The sequence below is a fragment of the Tetrao urogallus genome, assembly GCF_951394365.1.
Source record: "Tetrao urogallus genome assembly, chromosome: 16".
NCBI classification, from domain to species: Eukaryota; Metazoa; Chordata; class Aves; order Galliformes; family Phasianidae; genus Tetrao; species Tetrao urogallus.
This window is the reverse complement of record NC_136829.1, coordinates 1087176-1105995: the sequence shown is the minus strand read 5'-3', so window position 1 is coordinate 1105995 and position 18820 is coordinate 1087176. Positions and strand designations below refer to the sequence as shown.

General features: G+C 48.7%; 2 protein-coding genes across 2 annotated transcripts; one reads left to right on the top strand and one right to left on the bottom strand.

Moving 5' to 3' along the window:
* Positions 1-5064: 5064 nt before the first annotated feature.
* NFS1 (NFS1 cysteine desulfurase) lies at positions 5065-14705 on the bottom strand (the record flags this gene model as incomplete). Its single annotated transcript, XM_079543231.1, has 13 exons — positions 5065-5128; positions 5750-5839; positions 5965-6048; positions 7352-7433; positions 7611-7716; positions 9108-9265; positions 10349-10483; positions 11886-11979; positions 12974-13126; positions 13974-14057; positions 14259-14375; positions 14452-14519; positions 14603-14705. 13 exons carry the CDS (start codon positions 14703-14705, stop codon positions 5065-5067), a joined length of 1338 nt encoding a protein of 445 aa, XP_079399357.1.
* A 124-nt stretch (positions 14706-14829) lies between these two features.
* On the top strand, positions 14830-16312 carry ROMO1 (reactive oxygen species modulator 1). The gene is made up of 2 exons (XM_079543469.1): positions 14830-15024; positions 16157-16312. The coding sequence occupies exons 1-2, from the start codon at positions 14894-14896 to the stop codon at positions 16263-16265; spliced, it is 240 nt and encodes a 79-aa protein (XP_079399595.1). The 5' UTR covers positions 14830-14893; the 3' UTR covers positions 16266-16312.
* Positions 16313-18820: the final 2508 nt, after the last annotated feature.

Sequence of the window (18820 nt, the reverse complement as noted above, 5' to 3'; positions counted from 1 at the left end):
GGCCTCATGCTGCAGCAACGACCCTTCAGTGGGCAGGAGTAGGACAACAGAAGGGCAGTGCTGAATACTGGAAGAAAACTTGGAATGTTGGTCATCTGTGCAACACTTTTGAGTCACATCATTGCTTTGTGTTGTTGAAACAAAGCCTGCATGAAAGATTTCACAGATTTGCAGAACAGTTAGGGCTAGAAGGGACCTCTGGGTCCACCCAGCGTAGTGTACCCAGCACCATGTCCAGGTGGCTTTTGAAGACCTCTGAGGAGAAAACTCCACAACCTTTCCAGGCAACCTGTGCCACTCATACAGCACAGAAGTGCTTCTTAACATTCAGAAGGAACCTCCCATGTGTCAGTTTGTGCCCATCACTTCTTGCTCATCTCTGGGCATCACTGAGCAAAGCCTGGATCCATCCTCTCTGCATTCTCACTTCAGGTATTTGGACATATGGACAAGAGCCTCTCTTCTCCAGGCTGAGCAATCCCAGCTCCCTCAGCCTCTCCTCACAGGAGTGAGGGGTGAGCTGCAGTCCCTTAATAAATGTGTGACAGTTGCTCCATGAACCAGCAAAAAACAAAACAAATAAAAAAAAAACACCCTACAACCAACTGATATAATCCTCCCTAGATTTTTTCCAGACTGTATCCACACCAAATCCAAATGCGAGTCCCCACACCTCAGCCAGTGCTAAAGGTCAACAGTATCCCTGCGGATTGAAGCCAGCACCTCAAACATAGTCTGTGCTGAAGCAAAGTCTGGCACAGATGTCTGCGATTAGGATTACCTCCAAAGAGCAGTCTTCAGTCATAGCCAAATATTCATAGGGACTGAATTAAATGTTCTCTCAAGAACACTTGAAGAAAATGTGTTTGTAGCGTGGATTAAAAGGAACACAATCCTGGGCTGCTATCAGGAGCGTGCCAATTGCCAAGGGTACCCAAGACAAGTTGGCAGCACGATGCAGTCAGACACCAACAGCATGGAAAGAAAGCAGTACAGTGTCTCCGGAAAGCAAAGCACTGGTAGGCAGGTTAGAGAAACAAGGACCACTGGTAACAGTGTCCAACATGCAACTCTCACATCACGTGTGTGAGAGATAAGCAGAGGAATGATAGCGTAAAGATGCGATTTGAGTTTACTGTGTACTAAGAAAATTCTGAAATCCGTGCCTTCTGCCTAAGCTGAAACTTAAGTAGGAGTTAAGTTAAGTGTTAGGTATAAAAGTGGGGGAGGGGGGAAGACCAACAGAAAAACAACACAGGACACTTTAAGGTAAAGCTTGATGGAACCATCATTTGCTGTGCCAATTCCACATTTGAAAGAAAAGTATTTTCTCTTTGCATTATGGTTTTGCTCCACTGTCAATATGGAAAGCCTAACTCCCAGGCTCTTTGCTTCTCCAGCACAAACCGCAGATACCACTCAAAAACCCAACCTCTCGTCCTATTCATCCCTCTTTACAAGGATGCATCTTTGATGAATCTGTCAGTCCATCAAATGACTTCCATTACTTTGTGTTTTCCTGACCGCCATGCGTCACCTGCAAGTTTCAATTGTTTCCAGATCATTTCTGTAAATGTTCAGCAGAAACAATCCTTACAGAAACTTCCCAAAAACTCTTTTCATTCCTCATTCATATTTATATTTGAAATCTGTCAGTCAGCTATTTGTTCAGAATTGCCTTACTGATTCTGTGCAGTAACTTCAAAGTCTCCTCACCTCCCTAGAATGAGCTCCGTATGTCAGTGTTTTACTACACCTACTTAGGGCAAAACCTCTTTGCTCTCAAGTTAGAGCTTTACTTGAGAATCCCATACCAGCTTTTTTCACTGCTCTTTTCTATAAAAGGAGGAAGGGAAATGGCCTCAAGTGGTGCCAGGGGAGGTTTAGGTTGGATGTCTGGAAAAACTTTGTTACAGAAAGGGCTGTTAAGCAGTGGGATGGGCTCCCCAGGGAGGTGGCTGAGTCACCATCCCTGGATGTGTTTGGATGTGGTGCTCAGGCCATGATTTAGCAGAGGGTCATTAGAGTTAGGGTAGGATGGTTGGGTTGTGGTTGGACTCGATGATCCTTTCCAACCTGAGCAATTCCATGATTCTCTAAGCATGCAGACCAGCTGTCAGAGTGCTCAGTTCTCCCAAGCACTCAGCTTGTCCATTCTGAAAAGTGTCACTTCTCCCGCTGCGGGACCACGTTTATGTCCTGAGTTTTAATCAAAACTCTTTAGTAGTGATCTCTCAGACCAACTCTGTGGCACTTGGCTTTGGGAAACTGCATTTTTTCAAAGCACTGAGTGTACATACTATCAGCAAAACCAGTGTGACTGAACACAGTGAGTGTGACTGAAGTCACACCACAGAACAGTAGTTCAGTCAATTGGGCAGATACAAGACCCAAAATGAGGCCGTTATTTTGCTGGGATCAATAGCTTTTATGTTAATTTTTCATTTTTAAAATTTAATGATTTTTGCCTGTCTGCATCATATTGTCAACAAACCAACAAACAGTTGTCAACAAACAGTTAAAAACTGCCTGTTTCTCTTTCCACGAGTTAACACAGCTAATTCCATGTTATCCTCCCTGGGAAATGCTAGCTTAGCAGTTAGGCGTTATGTTCTGTGAGCTTTTAGAAGTACTAAAACCCATCAGAGAGAATTTCTTTGCTTTTCTTGCACATTGCCTAACCCTTTCACACTACTGGATGTCTATTCTAGCCTGGTTCTATTCTTAATGATCACACTGTCTCAACTTCTATGGCATCTACAACAACGCTAAGTCCTCACCTTTCTTACCTCCTGCTATTAAATTAAGGCCCTGCAGATGGCTTCAATTAACCACCAAGAAAGCCCACAAAAGCAATACCTCCATTCGTAAATACCCCTTACAGAGAAATTCACTGCCCTACAAAAAGCCTGAACTGTGTTCAGCAGTGTACAAGTAGATATTCAGCGTTACTACTTCTTTGTTCTCCCACGGGTGAGAATTATCTCCACTATTAATTATTTCTCTTCTTATCTGCATTTTCAAACATTGCTTAATAGAGCAAATGAGTTGCCCAAACCTTTCCATGTAGCATTTATATGTGATAGTACATGAGAGGCACGAAGGACCTTCACAATTTGTGCTCCCTTTTCTCCAAGTAATCACAACCTAAGCTAGGTGAGTTTTAAAAATATCTATTAGGTCAGATGTGACACGAGGTTTGAGAGGAACAACTCAACAAAAGTCAAATGTCAGCTTGATGGGAGAAAGAGCATGTATCAGTGCACACAGAAAAGCTTATTGCCTCTGTCATCTGATGAGAGACTGCAACTTAGCAACTGACTGATTGTGTCCAACAGTTGAGCTGGAGAAGTGGATTCCCAAAAATAATGCTCTAATTCTTTTTTCTTGATTTACTTCAACTTCATCATTACTTACAAAGACTCAAAGTAGCCAAGTTGAAGTCTTCTCTCTATTTTTATAATCCACGAAGCACAAAGAACACGTTCATAAACATACAGTTCTACAACATGCTGGGGAATTCTTATCACGTGCTTAACCCAGAAACCACACACGGCCCAAAGATAAAATATAATACAAACAATGCCTCTAAAACCTAGTCATGCATATGAGAGTTTTAAAAACATGGTGATGAAACACAAGGTGCCGGTCAGTCGTACGATATTAAAAGTGCTAAAGCTAGTAATTTCAAATAGAACAATTCAGGATTAGCTTTGCATTTCAACCAAATCTGTCCTTCTTAACAGAAAAAGGAACAATTCTATAATTCAGTCCACTCTGTGAGACTTAGCTTCAGCTTTTCCACACAGTGCTTCATCCTCGAGGTAGGTACTACTCAGAACTGGTCACACACCATCTATAATGTGTATTAAATGCGGCAGCCATCAACCAAGAAACTAATGTGAGAGCTGTCTGCTTATGCAACTGATACAAGGCACTTCGTAATACAGGGTTAAGTTTCCTACTGGAAATATCACCAGAGGTACAAAAGCAGAAATAATGATATGAATTCATCTAATTAAATCCATTTTAATTGACACTTTTCCCCATGGAAGTCTCTAACAAGACAAGTTAGCCCTGGCACACTAAGGAAAAACTCCAGAGCCACATGTTCCTACCTACTGACAGAACATCCAGGTTCACCCACAGAGCAAGACTCCCAGAAGCAAAGGCAAAGGCTGCAGTAATGGCAGAGGACTCACTACAAGGGAAACAAAGCAAAACCAGAACGAAACCAGAAGACATTGTATGTTACGTGCTTCCCCTCCTCCACCAGTGGAGTACCAACTAAACTGGTACTGCAACTGAAGCTGGCATATTATGTGTCCTCCTCTCCCAGTCATTCAAGTTTTTTTTCTTTACTGTGTAGGAAAAAAGCAGAGGGGACAGCAAAGTGCATTATAATGGTATCCTAAATCCCATAACACTGTACGCTGTACAATGTATTAATGCACACTGGTCTGTATAAGCAGCACACACACACACACACACACAAGAGCAAAAACTATTAAGTTTTAGGGGGAAAAAAGAGTTCATAACTCCACATACAACTTAACTGTGAAGGCACATAGCCACAGTGAGGCATCCTTTTCCTCTAGAAATGCCAAACGTCTTCCTGCATAAAAAATTCTCACAACACATTGAAGCAGCACAAAACCATCTGCAGTTGCAAGGCTGCTTGCCTCCAGAAGAACCAGCGGCCCGGCAGCAGGTCTGTGCTGCAAGCAGAACAGCTGCACAGGATGTTTTACGCTGAGGAGGAGCATCAGGATTCCACGGTTTCGTTTTTTACATTGCAAAACACATTCTCTAACAGAATCCATCTCAGCATAAATTGCTGAATGTAAATATACATGCGATGGCTGTTCTGTCATCCTGCCCTTCTCCAGCATACAGACTAGTTTAATTTTTGGCTTCTTAGACTGTTATCAGAAAAGGTAGCTTTCCATTCGAATTGCAGATAAGAACAAGCTGAAATGTGCTGCACGGGTTTGTTCAGGAATGTACAGAAAATGCATCTTAAACCACTTCTATCTAGTCCATGCATGGAAAGAGCTTGTTTTCTCAGTGCTGACTCCATTTAATGCTTTTGAGGTCAATTCCATCCTGCACCATTTCCCAAAGAGGACTGTAAAGAAGAAAGAAAAAATGAGTGCTATCTAAAATGCAAAGGACAACAACAACCAAACAGGCAACATCACCCACTACACAACAAATTCAGCTGTATCTGTCTGCCTTGGCCTCCTGGAGGTCAGTGAACTTCACATGAAGAATCTCCAGTGTTCTGCTCGGACAAAATGCAAAAAGGGAGAAGGAAGGTGCTCATTTCCTGCCCCCATTTTAGGCATGGAGTACACCTTTCTTAGAGACTGAGACCTCACGTTTTACACTGCCCAGATAAGCCAGAGACCTTTCAGTTTCCCCAAAATAACACAAAGTGCATACATGCAGTAATACCATATCTGGCTTACAAACTTTGAGTTGCCTACTCTCCACGCTTGCCCTATTCACACTATTTCCTCATACAGACAGGCTCTAGGAAATGGTTTTTTGACAGGTTTGTCTGCTTAAACGTTTTTCACTACTGTTAAGATCAAGCCCACTACACACTCTGGCAACACTTCTTCTTTGTGTACAGAGATTTTTTGTGTATGGGTTTTTAAAGCAGGCAATTTCTTTCAATGAAATCCAGTTCCTCAAATGATTACCATAGCTAAGAAGCCTTTAAACTCCATTAAAGATGGCTCACCTCATTTCCCTCAGCCTCTTAACATGCCGTATGCATTTCTGCACTGTATAATCTATTTCTTCTTCCGTAGTGAAACGACCAATTCCAAATCTAAAGCAAAGGAGAAGCATTACTAATTGGAATAGTGTGCACGTGGATGAGTGAAACAAACTCACCGTGAATTTTCAGCGGAAAAGAAACATATCTGGAAACAAGGGGAAAATCACTCCACACACCTTATGGAGGAGTGAGCCAAGTCTTCATCTGCTCCGATTGCCCGCAAAACATATGAAGGCTCCAGAGAAGCTGATGTGCAAGCACTAGGGAAAGGGAAGAAAGGCCAATCTCACACTTAAATTCACATGCAGATGCTACACTTCTCCAACACAGAACAGCTCACTTACACATTCAATATTATTAACCTTTACAACAATTGATAGCAGGTTCCTCACCCTCTTGGAAATAACTAGTGAACGCAAGGAGACAGGAGCAAGGGCAGCAGTATTTCTGCTGCTAAAGAATGACAGGAGCAGATGTGACATGGAAATGAAGGGTAAGTAAGTTAGGAGCACGAAGAAAGAAGAGAATACACAGATAACACTGTGCATTAGTACAATGCCAAACAGAAGCAGCAGTACTGCAGCCCAAGAGGTAGCTGAAGTAGAAGCTGTGCAAAGAAGACACAAGAGCCAAGGCAGAACTACCCAGGGAAGGCAACTTACCAACAGGAGCATTAAAAAGGAAAAGAAAGATTTCACAAGTTGCTGCCTGGCAGCAATACAAATCAATAAAAAACAGTGTGCAGAGGAATCCAGAGCAAGATGGCCTAGTGATGATAGTGAGGAACCTCCATCCTCGAGCAGTAGGCAAAACTGGCTACATGTTGTTATGCAACTTGAACAGGTAGCAACTTGCAGCACAAACCATAATGCTGCTTAAAACAAGTGCATGAAGCAGAGCCTCAGAACAGATTTTCACGTTGAAGAAGCACTGGCCTTCACTGTCACGTGAAGACTTGCTCTCCTTGTTCAGAATACCAGCATGTTTCAAATTGAGATATGCACTGCTGACTTTGTTCTCAGAGGTGAGAAAAGGAAAGCACTTCATTAATTCCATCGTAAGCATGAAGCTGGTCTCAATAGCAGAAATGTTGCTCCTGTAGAGTCAATTCAGCTCTCCAAGAGTGTACTGAGTTTCTGCTTTAGCTTTAAACACAGACACTACTAACTAAGGTAATTCAGATATTTGCCCAGCCTCACTAGATACCAGTTATGATCTGCCATCTCTGTGAAACGCTGCTGAAGGACAGAAGTTCCAACGATGGCAGCCTTTACAAAGAATGTCACAGTCAGTTACAATTCAAGTCCACTCAGATGACACAAAGCAAGTTCGCAAAGCTGGCAGGCAGGAATTCCTACTTTTTTTGCTTTCAGGATGAGTAAATTTGACCTTCAGCTGGAATGTGCAACTTCACAAAACAACCATCCCAGAATGCAATCAGTGCCAGGCTGACTCACCAACCAGCCCAGCAAGTACAGGGCACAGAGCAGATCCCTCCTTACTTTGTAAGTCATTATTTTCTCTCCAAAACATGCTGCTCTCCTCCCCACACATCCCACCTACCTTCCTGAAGATAGAGCCACGTCTTTCAGAGCCATGAGAAGACTCTCCCCTTCCACGTACGCAAAAGATAAATTGATGCATCCTACAAAAATAAATGGAGTAGAGAAAAGGAGAACTCCCACCAAGTAGAATGCACAGTAGGTCCTACATCACACAGCAGCACCTGCACCATGTTTAACTACAGTGCATTATTCAGCCCCAGCCACTAACACCAAGGAGTCAGACGTTTCTAACAGGGTCAGGGTTCTTCTAGCATTACCTGGATAACGATGCTCTCTGTCTCCATTCATAACCACATCAGGAACTTCACTCATTATTTTTGTAACAAGCCGTTCTGCCAGTTGTGAGATTCGCTTATGGTCATACTAGCAAAGAAACCAAAGAAGAGATGAAAATGAGGAACAGCACGCGTCTGAGCTCACTGAACTGCTCATGCCACCAGCCGCACACGGACTGAAGTAGATGGTTGTGGCTATATTACATCTGAACCTTAAAAAGGGAACTTTAAAACTCCCACCCTACAGACTCTTATAAAAGAGAACTGCCAGCTTGATGCTAGCTAATTCAGTCTTCAAAAATTACCAATGATTCTGAAAGATCTATCTACAAACTGTCTCTCACAGGAGTGCCAGGGTTTTGTACTTAAATACAAGCTAGGCACACGACATTAAATGACTTGCAACACAACCAAGGGCATCTGTTACTGTAGAAGAGTCCCTTACTCACCCAGGGGCATTCAAGGTGTATTACATAAAACATGGACTCACAGTGAGTCGGCACACGGCAGAGCTGGGAACTGCCATCATGGGACTTCACCACATGTCACCTCCACAAGGAGGGCTGCCCACAAGCAGAGACTCATTGCAGACTACAAACAATGTCACTTGCACTAAGAAAGCAGTAAGGCACAGCATCGGCTCCAGTGCTCAGAAATGGACAGACACACACGTGTAACTCATACTTGCTTACAGTAGCCTGGTCACATTCTCCAAAAAAAAAAAACTTTAAAAGGAAACAAACTTTCCAATATGCTTTTTTTTAAAATGCCAGAATTCTGACAGAGTGGGAAAAGGCTCCAGATGTGAGGCTCCTGCAGCACTGAGGCTCTGCGGGCTCTTCAGCTTCCAACAAGGCTTCAGTAACCAGCAGCCCTGATGGCGGATCCCTGCCTGCCTCAGAGGAAGCACCTCCACCATGTGCACTGATGTGTCCCACCAGCAGCACATACAGCCTTAAATATCACAACTAGCAAATAGATCAAGCGAGAATGAAACAACAACCTGCCATTAAATTATTAAAGTTCCAGCAAACCTAATTTACATACATTTAACAGAGTCATGCAATGGTTTGGGTTGGAAGGGACCTTTACAGCTCATCTAGTCCAACAGAACAGCGAACTAGAAAGTCTCATTGTTTCAGTACACATTAGATAAGCATGATGCATTCAGCTTCAGAGGGGCTGCAATATGTTTGCAGAGCAGAGACAAGTGCAAGCACTTCAAGCTGCATTTCACTAAAACCATAAATCATCAACGTTGTGAACAACCAAGATTGAAGCCACTTCAAGCAAAAAGATAAGAAAGCTGAAACTCATCTTCCAGTTACACAAAAACTTCTGACCCCGAAGATCCACAACCCGTTACTTCATGTGACGATAATCCAACGTAGCTCACGTGCGCAGACACAAAATGAGCGACGGAGCCCACGCTCAAAGCGGCCCTGCTGCGTCAGCGCCCGGCCCCGCTCTGCCACGTACCTCCATCTCCTCCTGCGCCACCTCACACGCCGCCCCCAGGCCCACAGCCAGCGGGGTGGGCACAGTCCCCGATCGCAGCCCTCTCTCCTGGCCTCCGCCGCTCTGCAGGGGTTCCAGCCGCACGCGCGGGCGCCGGCGAACATAGATGGCACCAACCCCTGCGGAACAAGGAGACAGGCTGGATGCGTGCAGTTCACGTCCACGGCTCTGCAATCATGAAAAGGGACTCCGAGACTCGGAAGCCTTTGTTTCCACAGCACTCCCGGACACCTCACTGGAGAAAAAGGCAGTGAAGGCACACAGAAGCACAAGGCTTTCTAGAAAAAGTTCGCTCCCACCATTCGAACAGCTCTGCAGCTGCACTGCCAGGCTTCTGACACGGGGCAGCTCGGTTTCTCCCAGAACACTTCAGCACCTAAAGGCTCTGCACTGCCTGTTCTGGCAACCCTTGAGAAGATGAATTTCAGCCCTTTGCTCCAAAACTTCCATGCACAGATATCTCACTCACTGAGGTGCTCTTTCTGACTTCTGCCTCAAAGCTGCAGAACTCCTTTCTCTGGGTTAGCAGCCCAGCCACAAACCCACAAGGCCCCCCCTGAGCTTTTGGGCTTCTATTTCTGAATAACATACAGAATACAACAAAGCTGATTTCTGCCTCTGTACGTCCTGTGTCACAAACTACATGGACTGCGACAGTGATAATAGCTAAACTTTTATTGCCTGGGATTGAGCCACAAAACACGTAGCTGGATTTTAGACCCCATTCTGCAGAGAGGTACAAAGAGGGCTGAGTGGGAAGAAGCCATGGGGAGTCGATGACCAAAATCACTGACCTTAGACTTACCGTTTGATCTCTGTGTTACAAGTTACCTTTGGATCTAAGCTCAGCCCCACAACTCCACGATATTTCAACCACTGCAGCATAACAGCTGCTTCACACCATTCAAAAGACCCCAAAGAGCCACTCATCCTAACACCACCACCATTACAACAGTTACCTAACCCTAACCCTATCCATTTCGTCCTTGGGAAAAGCCAGCTCACAACCCATAAGCACTGAAGACAACCCAGCAGTGCCGACCCACTGCACAGCCAGCCCCTACTGGGCCGAAGACAAACCTCTACAGGTTAAGTAAAGGTAGCATTCACTACAACAGACAGGCCTGACTTTCTACCTTCCACAGTTATTTTTTAAGGCAAACACGAAAAACAATTATTTATAAAAACACTTCAATGAATACCTTTGGGCCCATAAATTTTATGGCCACTGATGCTCATTAGATCAATTTTCAAGTCATTGACATCCATAGGAATTTTACCAACTGCTTGTGCAGCATCCGTGTGGAAGAAAACCTTACGTGCACGGCAGATCTCACCTGGAATAAAAACACAAAAGCAAGAAAGAAAAACATGACCTCGCCTAATTGTTATGACCCAATGATTCCAACAATGAATCTAACGCAGCAGTTTATGGCAGGGACAAGTCCTGAGGTGCCAAAGGAAGGAATGCATACTGTCACACCCCCTTTACAGTTCAGCCAAGTGCCTGCAGCTGTTCAGAAGCTATGCTGGGCAGTTTCAGGCAGGTCACGAGGTAGGGCTACAGTGAGCTCCTTCAGCTGGAAAGCTAAAAGATCTTCCACTGCTGAGGATTGGGATTGTTTCCAAACCCACACCTGCCAAGGCCTGGCCCTGTTTAACCACAGAGGGCTCAATGAGACACCCACATTTCTCAACAGCAGGACAAAATTAAGTTTTCTTCTTATGTTTCTTCTCAACATCTGTCTAGTACAAGCTTACTCTCGTGCTTATTCTTGCCAAGAGCAAGTAGCATTAAAAACTCTATCGCCCCAGTACTTTTTACAGTACTCAGTTCCCTGCTCAGAGCATAAACTCATTGGTGACATCTCAACTCGCTCAAGTCTACTATCCAACTTTTTTTTTTGCATCCAGAGCTCAAATACACCGAAGGACAAGGAGATAAAAAACAACCCAGTCACCTTCCACAGAACCTTACTTCGCACAAACACATCCCACACTTCTCTGGGCAACATTTGGCATCATCCTGCTAGCATGGGCAGAATCTTCTCTTGTGGTCCATTAAGAACAGCACAGCTACTGCTCACAGCAGCTCACAGCCCTCATACTGTCAGTGCCCCAGGCTGACTCTGCAAGGCCTGGTCTATTTGGCTCCTTATCAAGATGTCATGAGAACACCAGCATTTGAACGTGGGACAACCGCAACAGCCTTGGGAGTATAGACACAGGATGATAACAGTCCTCAGAGCTATGAGCAGCTCAGCAATGGTCAGTTACTGTCAATAATGAAGACTGGGAAAACAGACTGGGGCACTCACAGTGCTGCTTTCAGCACAGTCACAGGGGGGAAGGGAAAGAAAAAAAAAAAGAAAGCAGAATCTAAGCAAGAGGAAAAACAGCTGCAGGGCAAGATAAGCTGCCTGCCACAGCCTGGGAAAACAACACCTTCCAGAACCATGCAGGGCACAGGCCTCAGCCTAAAAACTGCATACAAACTTCAACATATTACAAAGGACAACGTGAGTATGGGGAAGGAGGATGTTCTGGGGTCACCCTCACAGGAACTGCTGGCACACAACCACAGTGGGATCCCGAGAGCTACACAGGTTTATTACTATATTACATCTAAGATTTTCTACATGTAAATGTACATGTTTCTGTAGCACTTGACTATGAACATATTATGTTAAATGGCCCAAAGTGACATGGGGAGGCCACTGGAAGCAGCTGTCTACTTACCAATGTCACGAATCGGCTGCTTCACTCCTATCTCGTTATTCACAGCCATCACAGAAACCAAGGTTGTGTCTGGCTGGAAGGCAGCCTCCAGCTCCTGGTGAACATTCAGGCAGGCAGAAGTTGTGACTCAAAGCAGAAAATTCATGACGCACACAGTTTGCCAGCAAGCCTCAGCCCTCAGCCCCCAAAATAACACCATCAGCAGCCCCCAGGTTCTGACAAGCAGCCCTGCTGAGCATGCTACCCCACACGAGCACAGAATGCTGGCAGAAAGCAGTGTGCCGAGTTGCATTTCTGCACATCCCAGTATGCACAGTGCCACCTGACATCGTCAAGTGAGCAAAGGCTTTTGCTGTATGTCTCATACATTGCCATGAACTATTTTTTTAATGCATTAAACTCCCAGAAGCCAGTGTAACCACCCACATCTAGACACAGCAAGGCTGACTGCAAAGCAATTACACCATACAGAAGCATCACACAAAGGAGGAGTGCACCAGCAAATTTCCCCATGAATGTCATTAACCCTTCCCTGCCTGCTGGCCTGATCCGTCCCTCCACCACACACACACACACACACACACACCCCCTCTCTGAGCTGCACACCATGCCTAGACATAAAGCCAATGCTGCCTTTTTACACAACACAACCGAGGAAATCAGCATGCAGAACTTCTCAGTCTCAGGACTGTGGCCACCACACCCAGAAGGGAGCACTGCAGTCACTGTTGTGCACAGACAGCTTGCTGCCTCCAGTAGCTCCAGGCAGGAAATTCACCACCAGCTCCTGCACCAAAGCCAGCTGCAGCACAGCCATGGGTTTCCACAGGTACATGACAGCTCTGCCTGCATGGAGGAGCTGACAGCAGCTGTGATGAGAGATGGGATCTGGCAGACAAGCCTGGGGCACCAGACAGAACAGAGAATCCTCCAAACGTGGCAGATTGGACTGTGAATCTCCTACCCTGCTGTGATGTTTATCATCCTTTCCTTCTGTATTATTAAGAGGACACGAGGTCCTCTTCAGCACCAGCCCCACCTACACACCTCTTCTCTCCTCACCATTTTTCTGCCGCTCGATATCTCACCTTCAAATCGATCAGCCCATTTTTTTGGACAGGCAGGTAAGTGATCTGAAAGCCTTCAGCCTCCAAGGAGCGGCAGGAATCCAACACACACTTGTGCTCTGTCTGCGTGGTAATGATGTGCTTCTTCCTGGACTTATAGAACCTCGCAACACCCTGCCAGGCACAGCACACGCACAGGAAATTCGCTGTTAGGTCACCCAAGAGAGCAAGCTTTGTGTAAGATGCTCAAAATCAAGAGAAGAAAATGATGAAATCATTAATGAGAGAGGTGTAATTCACACCAGGCAATTCTGCGAGCACTCACTTCACAAAAGCATCTCACTTCCCGAACACCTGTGAAAAAATGCCACCAGACAGAAATCCAAATGCTGCTTAGTAACAGGAATACCTCTTACAAACCTGCTATGGAGTCACTGCAATGAGAGCCTGAACGACCACAAACTGCAGACTAGAGGTTGAAACACAAGCTAGCCTTAGAGAAAAGAACATTTGTAATTAGCATCTCCACGTTTCCTAATAAAGATACCTACTGAGCAAGCAAGCAGAACTGCATTTGGTGCACATCAGACGAGCGTTCATTTTACCTGTGTAAAAGCGAGGTCACACCCTGAGCCAGCTGTGTGCGCTTGACAAAAAACCGTGCTGTATTTTAAAGCACAGGAGATTAAATCGGAATTTCACGGACTCGTGGGGCCAAAGGCAGAGCACAGCACTGCTTTTTGCTACCGAACAGCCCCAGCCTTGGGAATAACAGCGAGCACAGCACTGTGGGCAGTGCCCATAACAGCAGGACAAGGGGAAATGGTTTCAAGTTGAGGGAGGGCAGATTGAGGTTGGATGTCAGGGGGAAGTTCTTTACAGAGAGGGCGGTGAGGTGCTGGAACTGCACGGCGCTCAGCCAAGAGCCCGCAGACCTGGCTGAGGTGCTGACATCTCTCAGGTGCACAGAGCTCCTGGCAGCCCTGTTTTAACACGATGCGTATCAGCACAGCCCTTTTACCTTGATGGCCATATTATTGGATTCCGTAGCCCCGCTGGTGAAAATGATTTCTCTCGGATCTGCTCCTATTAAATCTGCAACTTGCTGTCGAGAAAGAAAGGCAGGTTTGAGGCGCTGTGACACGCGATGAATTCACCATCCCGTTTCCAAGAGCGCGTCGCGGAGCGCCCGAGGCCTGCGGGCGGCCCGTTCCACCGCCGGCATCCAGCGCAGCCACCTCCCCTCGCTCCGGATCGCAGCGCAGCGCGGCGCTCCGCGCAATTCGGCGCCCCGGCCCGCACTCACCCGCCGGGCGCGTTCGGTGGCGGCCTCGCTCTCCCATCCGTACGCGTGGGTGCGGGAGTGCGGGTTCCCGTAGCAGGCGGTCAGGTAGGGCAGCATGCGGTCCAACACCCGCGGGTCCTGCGGGCACACACAGCGTTCAGCGCCGCTCCGCCGGCGGCGGCCAGGCGGGGCGGGCGGGGAGCCGGGCACGCACCAGCGGGGTGGTGGCCTGCACGTCCAGGTACAGCGGCCGCAGACCTCCGTCTCCGTCGCCGCGCGGCCCTGCGGAGAGAGCGAGGCGGGTGAGCCGGCCGTCGGGGGCCGTCGGGAGCCGCCCCGGCCCAGCGCAGCCGCCCCGGCCGTACCCTCTCCGCCCGCCTCGGCCCGCGTTCGCGGCGCCGTCGCCGAGAGCCGCCGCGGGGAGGGGAGAACGGCCCGCAGGGCCGGCAGGCATCGCCACAGCTGCATGGCCGCGGGACCCGAGGGAGGAAGGAAGGGAGGAAGGGACGGACGGACGGACAGCGACGACGCGGCGCCGCTCCGCCCCTTCCGTCCGTACCGGAAGCGGAGGCCGAGGCGGCGGTGCGGGGCGGTGCGGGGAGCCGAGCGCGGAGTTGAGCGCGGAGTTGAGCGCACAGTTGAGCGCTGTGTTGCAGATGCCCGTGACCGTGGGCCCGTACGGGCAGTCGCAGCCCAGCTGCTTCGACAGAGTGAAGATGGGCTTCGTGATGGGCTTCGCCGTGGGCATGGCCGCGGGAGCGCTGTTCGGTACCTTCTCGTGCCTCAGGTGCGGCGGGGCGGGGGTCCGCTGTGCTCTGCGGGACCGCGGCGGGTGGAAGCGCGCCTCGGCGGGGCGGGGCTGCGGGAAACGCGGGGCTGCGGGCCGTTGTTGCTGGGCTCTTCGCGTTGGGGCGTCCGCCGTGTGATGAAACGCGGCGAGAGTTTGGTAACCCGGAAAGGGGGAAAGTTCGCAGAACTTGGGCTGATAAAGTTGTTTAAAGGGCGTCCGATCCTTCTCAGACCCTGCGGAACGTTTGAGCGCACCGCCCCGTGCGTCCCAGCGGGATACGGGCTTCGGGCTGCGAAGGATCGGCGCTGTACTGAGATGGCACGGCCGCGTTACTGGGCTGTGCTGTGCTGTGAGGAAACGCTCTGCGTGAAATCGGGCACCGCTGCAGCTCCTAAAAGCCAAACAGCAGTAGAAGTCTCCGAGAAGAAATGATTATTTTGCTTTAGCCCAACTTCATATAAACACAGTCTGGAGAACAGAAGTGTGTCTGAATGCTTCCAGATCTTTGGAACTTTTCTCACATTGAAAATACAGCACCAGTAGTACATAGGAAGTCCATTCGCAGCGTGGTTCGTGGTGTGATGGCATTACACCTGCTGCGGTTGGAGAGGCTGGTGGTACAGCAGCTAACACTGCTTTATTTCCGCCATTCAGATCCCTGCAGCACCAAGCCGTTTCTCACCACGTTAGGGGCTGTGGGGCACTGGCAGGTAGAGATGCTCCCCTCCTCTGTGTTCCTTGTGCAGCCCGTCCTACAGCTGGCAGCACGCCTTTTGTGGAGCTGGGGCACAACGCCCCATATTCTCCCTTGAGCTGACCCTAGCGCAGCCCACAGCACAGCCCTGCAGCACCAAGCAGCGCCCGCTGCTACCGCTGTGTCTGCAGCTGGGATGGAACTGTCCCAAGGCACGGAGCTGTGGTACAAACCAGCCCCGGTTTTCCTTGTGGCACGTCAGGTCACTGGCTGCTGGCAGAGCCTGAGGGCGTCACTTCGCGTTGAGCCTGGACAAAGGAGAACGGATTCAGGCTCCCCTGCGGCCGTTAGCTGGCTGCATCAGTTGGTTTCTGCCGCGTACGTCTGCAGCAGGCTTCAGCCTTGATGTGATTTTTGCCTTTCTCTTTATCTCAGGATCGGCATGAGAGGACGAGAGCTGATGGGCGGCGTTGGCAAAACGATGATGCAGAGCGGTGGGACGTTCGGGACGTTCATGGCTATAGGCATGGGAATCCGCTGCTGAACTGGAGCTCGGGCTTCTAATCCAAAGCGTCCCTGCGCAGCCACCCCCTGTACCATAATAAATAAAGTCTTTAGATACTGAAATGCAGTGGTTTTTGTGATGTTGTGCCCTCTGTGCTGTAGCATCTTCATGTAGACATCATCTTTACAGGATTTCTGCTTTCCTCATCTCCTGTACTCCATGACAGTGAGAATTCACACCCCTCTGCACTTCGTTAAAATTTCTCGAGCAGTGAACACGCTGTTCCCTCTGCTGCTTGGGCACCTCAGGTTTCTGATGCAGAACCGGTCCACTTCATTCATGCACTCCCCCAGTCTAGGAGTTATTTTGCTGTTAATTCAGATCAGCTACCAAATTTCTTTTGTATTGCAATAGTATCTGAAGTCACCTGGGAAGAATACAGGGATGCTGTCTGGACTTGCAGACGTGGCATCAGGAAAGTCAAGGCGCAAGCAGAACTGAACTTGGCAAGGGCTGTGGAAAGCAATCGGAAGACTTTCTACAGGTGCGTTGGCCAGAAGAGACGGGCCACAGCGAGTGTGCCTCCTTTGGTAAATGCAAAAGGAGAACTGGCTTCAATGGACAAAGAGAAGGCTGAGGTACTGAGTCAGTTCTTTGCCTTGGTCTTCACTGGCAACCAGGATTCCAGAACTTCTCACGTCCCTGAGCCCTGCATCCCTAAACCTCCAGGTGGGGACTGGGGTGGTAAATCCCCCCACTGTGACAGAGCAGGTCTGAGACCGACTGATGAGATGGAATGTGCACAAGTCTATGAGCCGGATGGCTGCAACCCAGGGCTCTGGAGGAGCTGGCTGAGGTGGTTGCCGAGCCGCTCTCCATCATATTTGAAAAGTTGTGGCTGTCAGGTGAGGACTCTGATGACTGGAGGAAGGGTGACGTCACTGCCATTGACGAGAAAGGGAGCAAGGAGGACCCTGGGAACTACAGGCCAGTGAGTCTCACCTCTGTGCCTGAGAAGATGATGGAACAGATCCTCCTGGATGACATGCTTGATCACATGAGGAATGGGCGTGTGATCCGAGACAGCCAGCACGGCTGCACCAGGGGCAGGTCATGCTTGACCAATCTGGTGGTCTTCTGTGATGGAGTGATGGCATTGGTGTACAAGAGAAAGGCGACCGATGTCATTTAGCTGGACTTGAGCAAGGCCTTTGACATGGTTCCCACCACATCCTCATCTCCAAATTGGAGGGATGTGCATTTGATGGGTGGACCACTCGATGGATGAGAAACTGGTTTAAAGGCCGCAGACAGAGGGTGGTCATCTGGCTCTGTGTCCAGGTGGAGGCCGGTAACGAGCGGCATCCCCCAGGGCTGTGCCTTGGGACCGGTGCTCTGTAACGTCTTTATCAGTGACAGTGATGATGGAATCGAGTGCATCCTCAGCAAGTTTGCTGACAACACCAAGCTGAGTGGTGCAGTTGGCACAGTGGAAGGAAGAGAGGCCATTCAGAGGGACCTCGACAGGATGGAAAGGTGGGAACAGGTGAACCTGGTGAGGGCTGGAGGAATCCCAGGCATCCATGCAGACTGAAGGGAGCGGTCCTTGAGAGCAGCCCTGCGGAGAAGGACCTGGGGGTCCTGATGGATGAAAAACGTAACATGAGCCAGCAGTGTGTGCTTGCAGCTTGGAAAGCAAATGGTATCCTGGGCTCCATCAGAAGAGGGGAGGCCAGCAGGGACAGAGAGGTGATCGTCCCCCTCTACTCTGCTCTTGTGAGGCCCCATCTGCAGTGCTGTGTCCAGGAACAAGACAGGGAGCTGTTAGAGAGGGTCCAGAGGAGCCACAGAGATGATCAGGCGACTGGAGCAGCTCCCCTATGAACACAGGCTGAGGGAGCTGGGATTGTTCAGCCTGGAGAAAAGAAGGCTGCGGGGTGACCTCAGTGCAGCCTTCAGTACCTAAAGGGAGCCTACAGACAGGAGGGGAATCAACTCTTTGAAAGGAAGGATAACAGCAGGACAAGGGGAAATGGTTTGAAGTTGAGGGAGGGAAGATTGAGGTTGGGAGTCAGGGGGAAGTTCTTTACGGAGAGAGTGGTGAGGTGCTGGAACAGCTGCCCAGAGAGGCTGTGGATGCCCTGTCCATCCCTGGAGGTGTTCAAGGCCAGGTTGGATGGGGCCCTGGGCAGCCTGGGCTGGTATGAAATGGGGAGGTTGGTGGCCCTGTGTATGGCAGGGGGTTGGAGCTTCATGATCCTTGAGGTCCCTTCCAACCCTGGCCATTCTGTGATGCTGTGACTGTGTTGGCCCCATTTTTGGGTTCTAAGTGACACAATCATCTCAATTCCCTGTGGAAATTCCACTCAGAGCACAAAGGAACCCAGCCTGGGCAAGATGTGCAACCCCAGGGTACAGCCCCAGGGAAGGACAGAGCCAAGCTGTTCCTGCAGCCCATAACCAGCTCATTTTTCATTCCCTGGGCAGGGAAAGGTGCATTGCCTCTAGGAGTGGTGCTGCCAGACCTTGCACCATGCTGCACCGTACAGCTCTCATAAGGTGTCAAAGCTTTGCAATGAAGCACAGGACTGCAG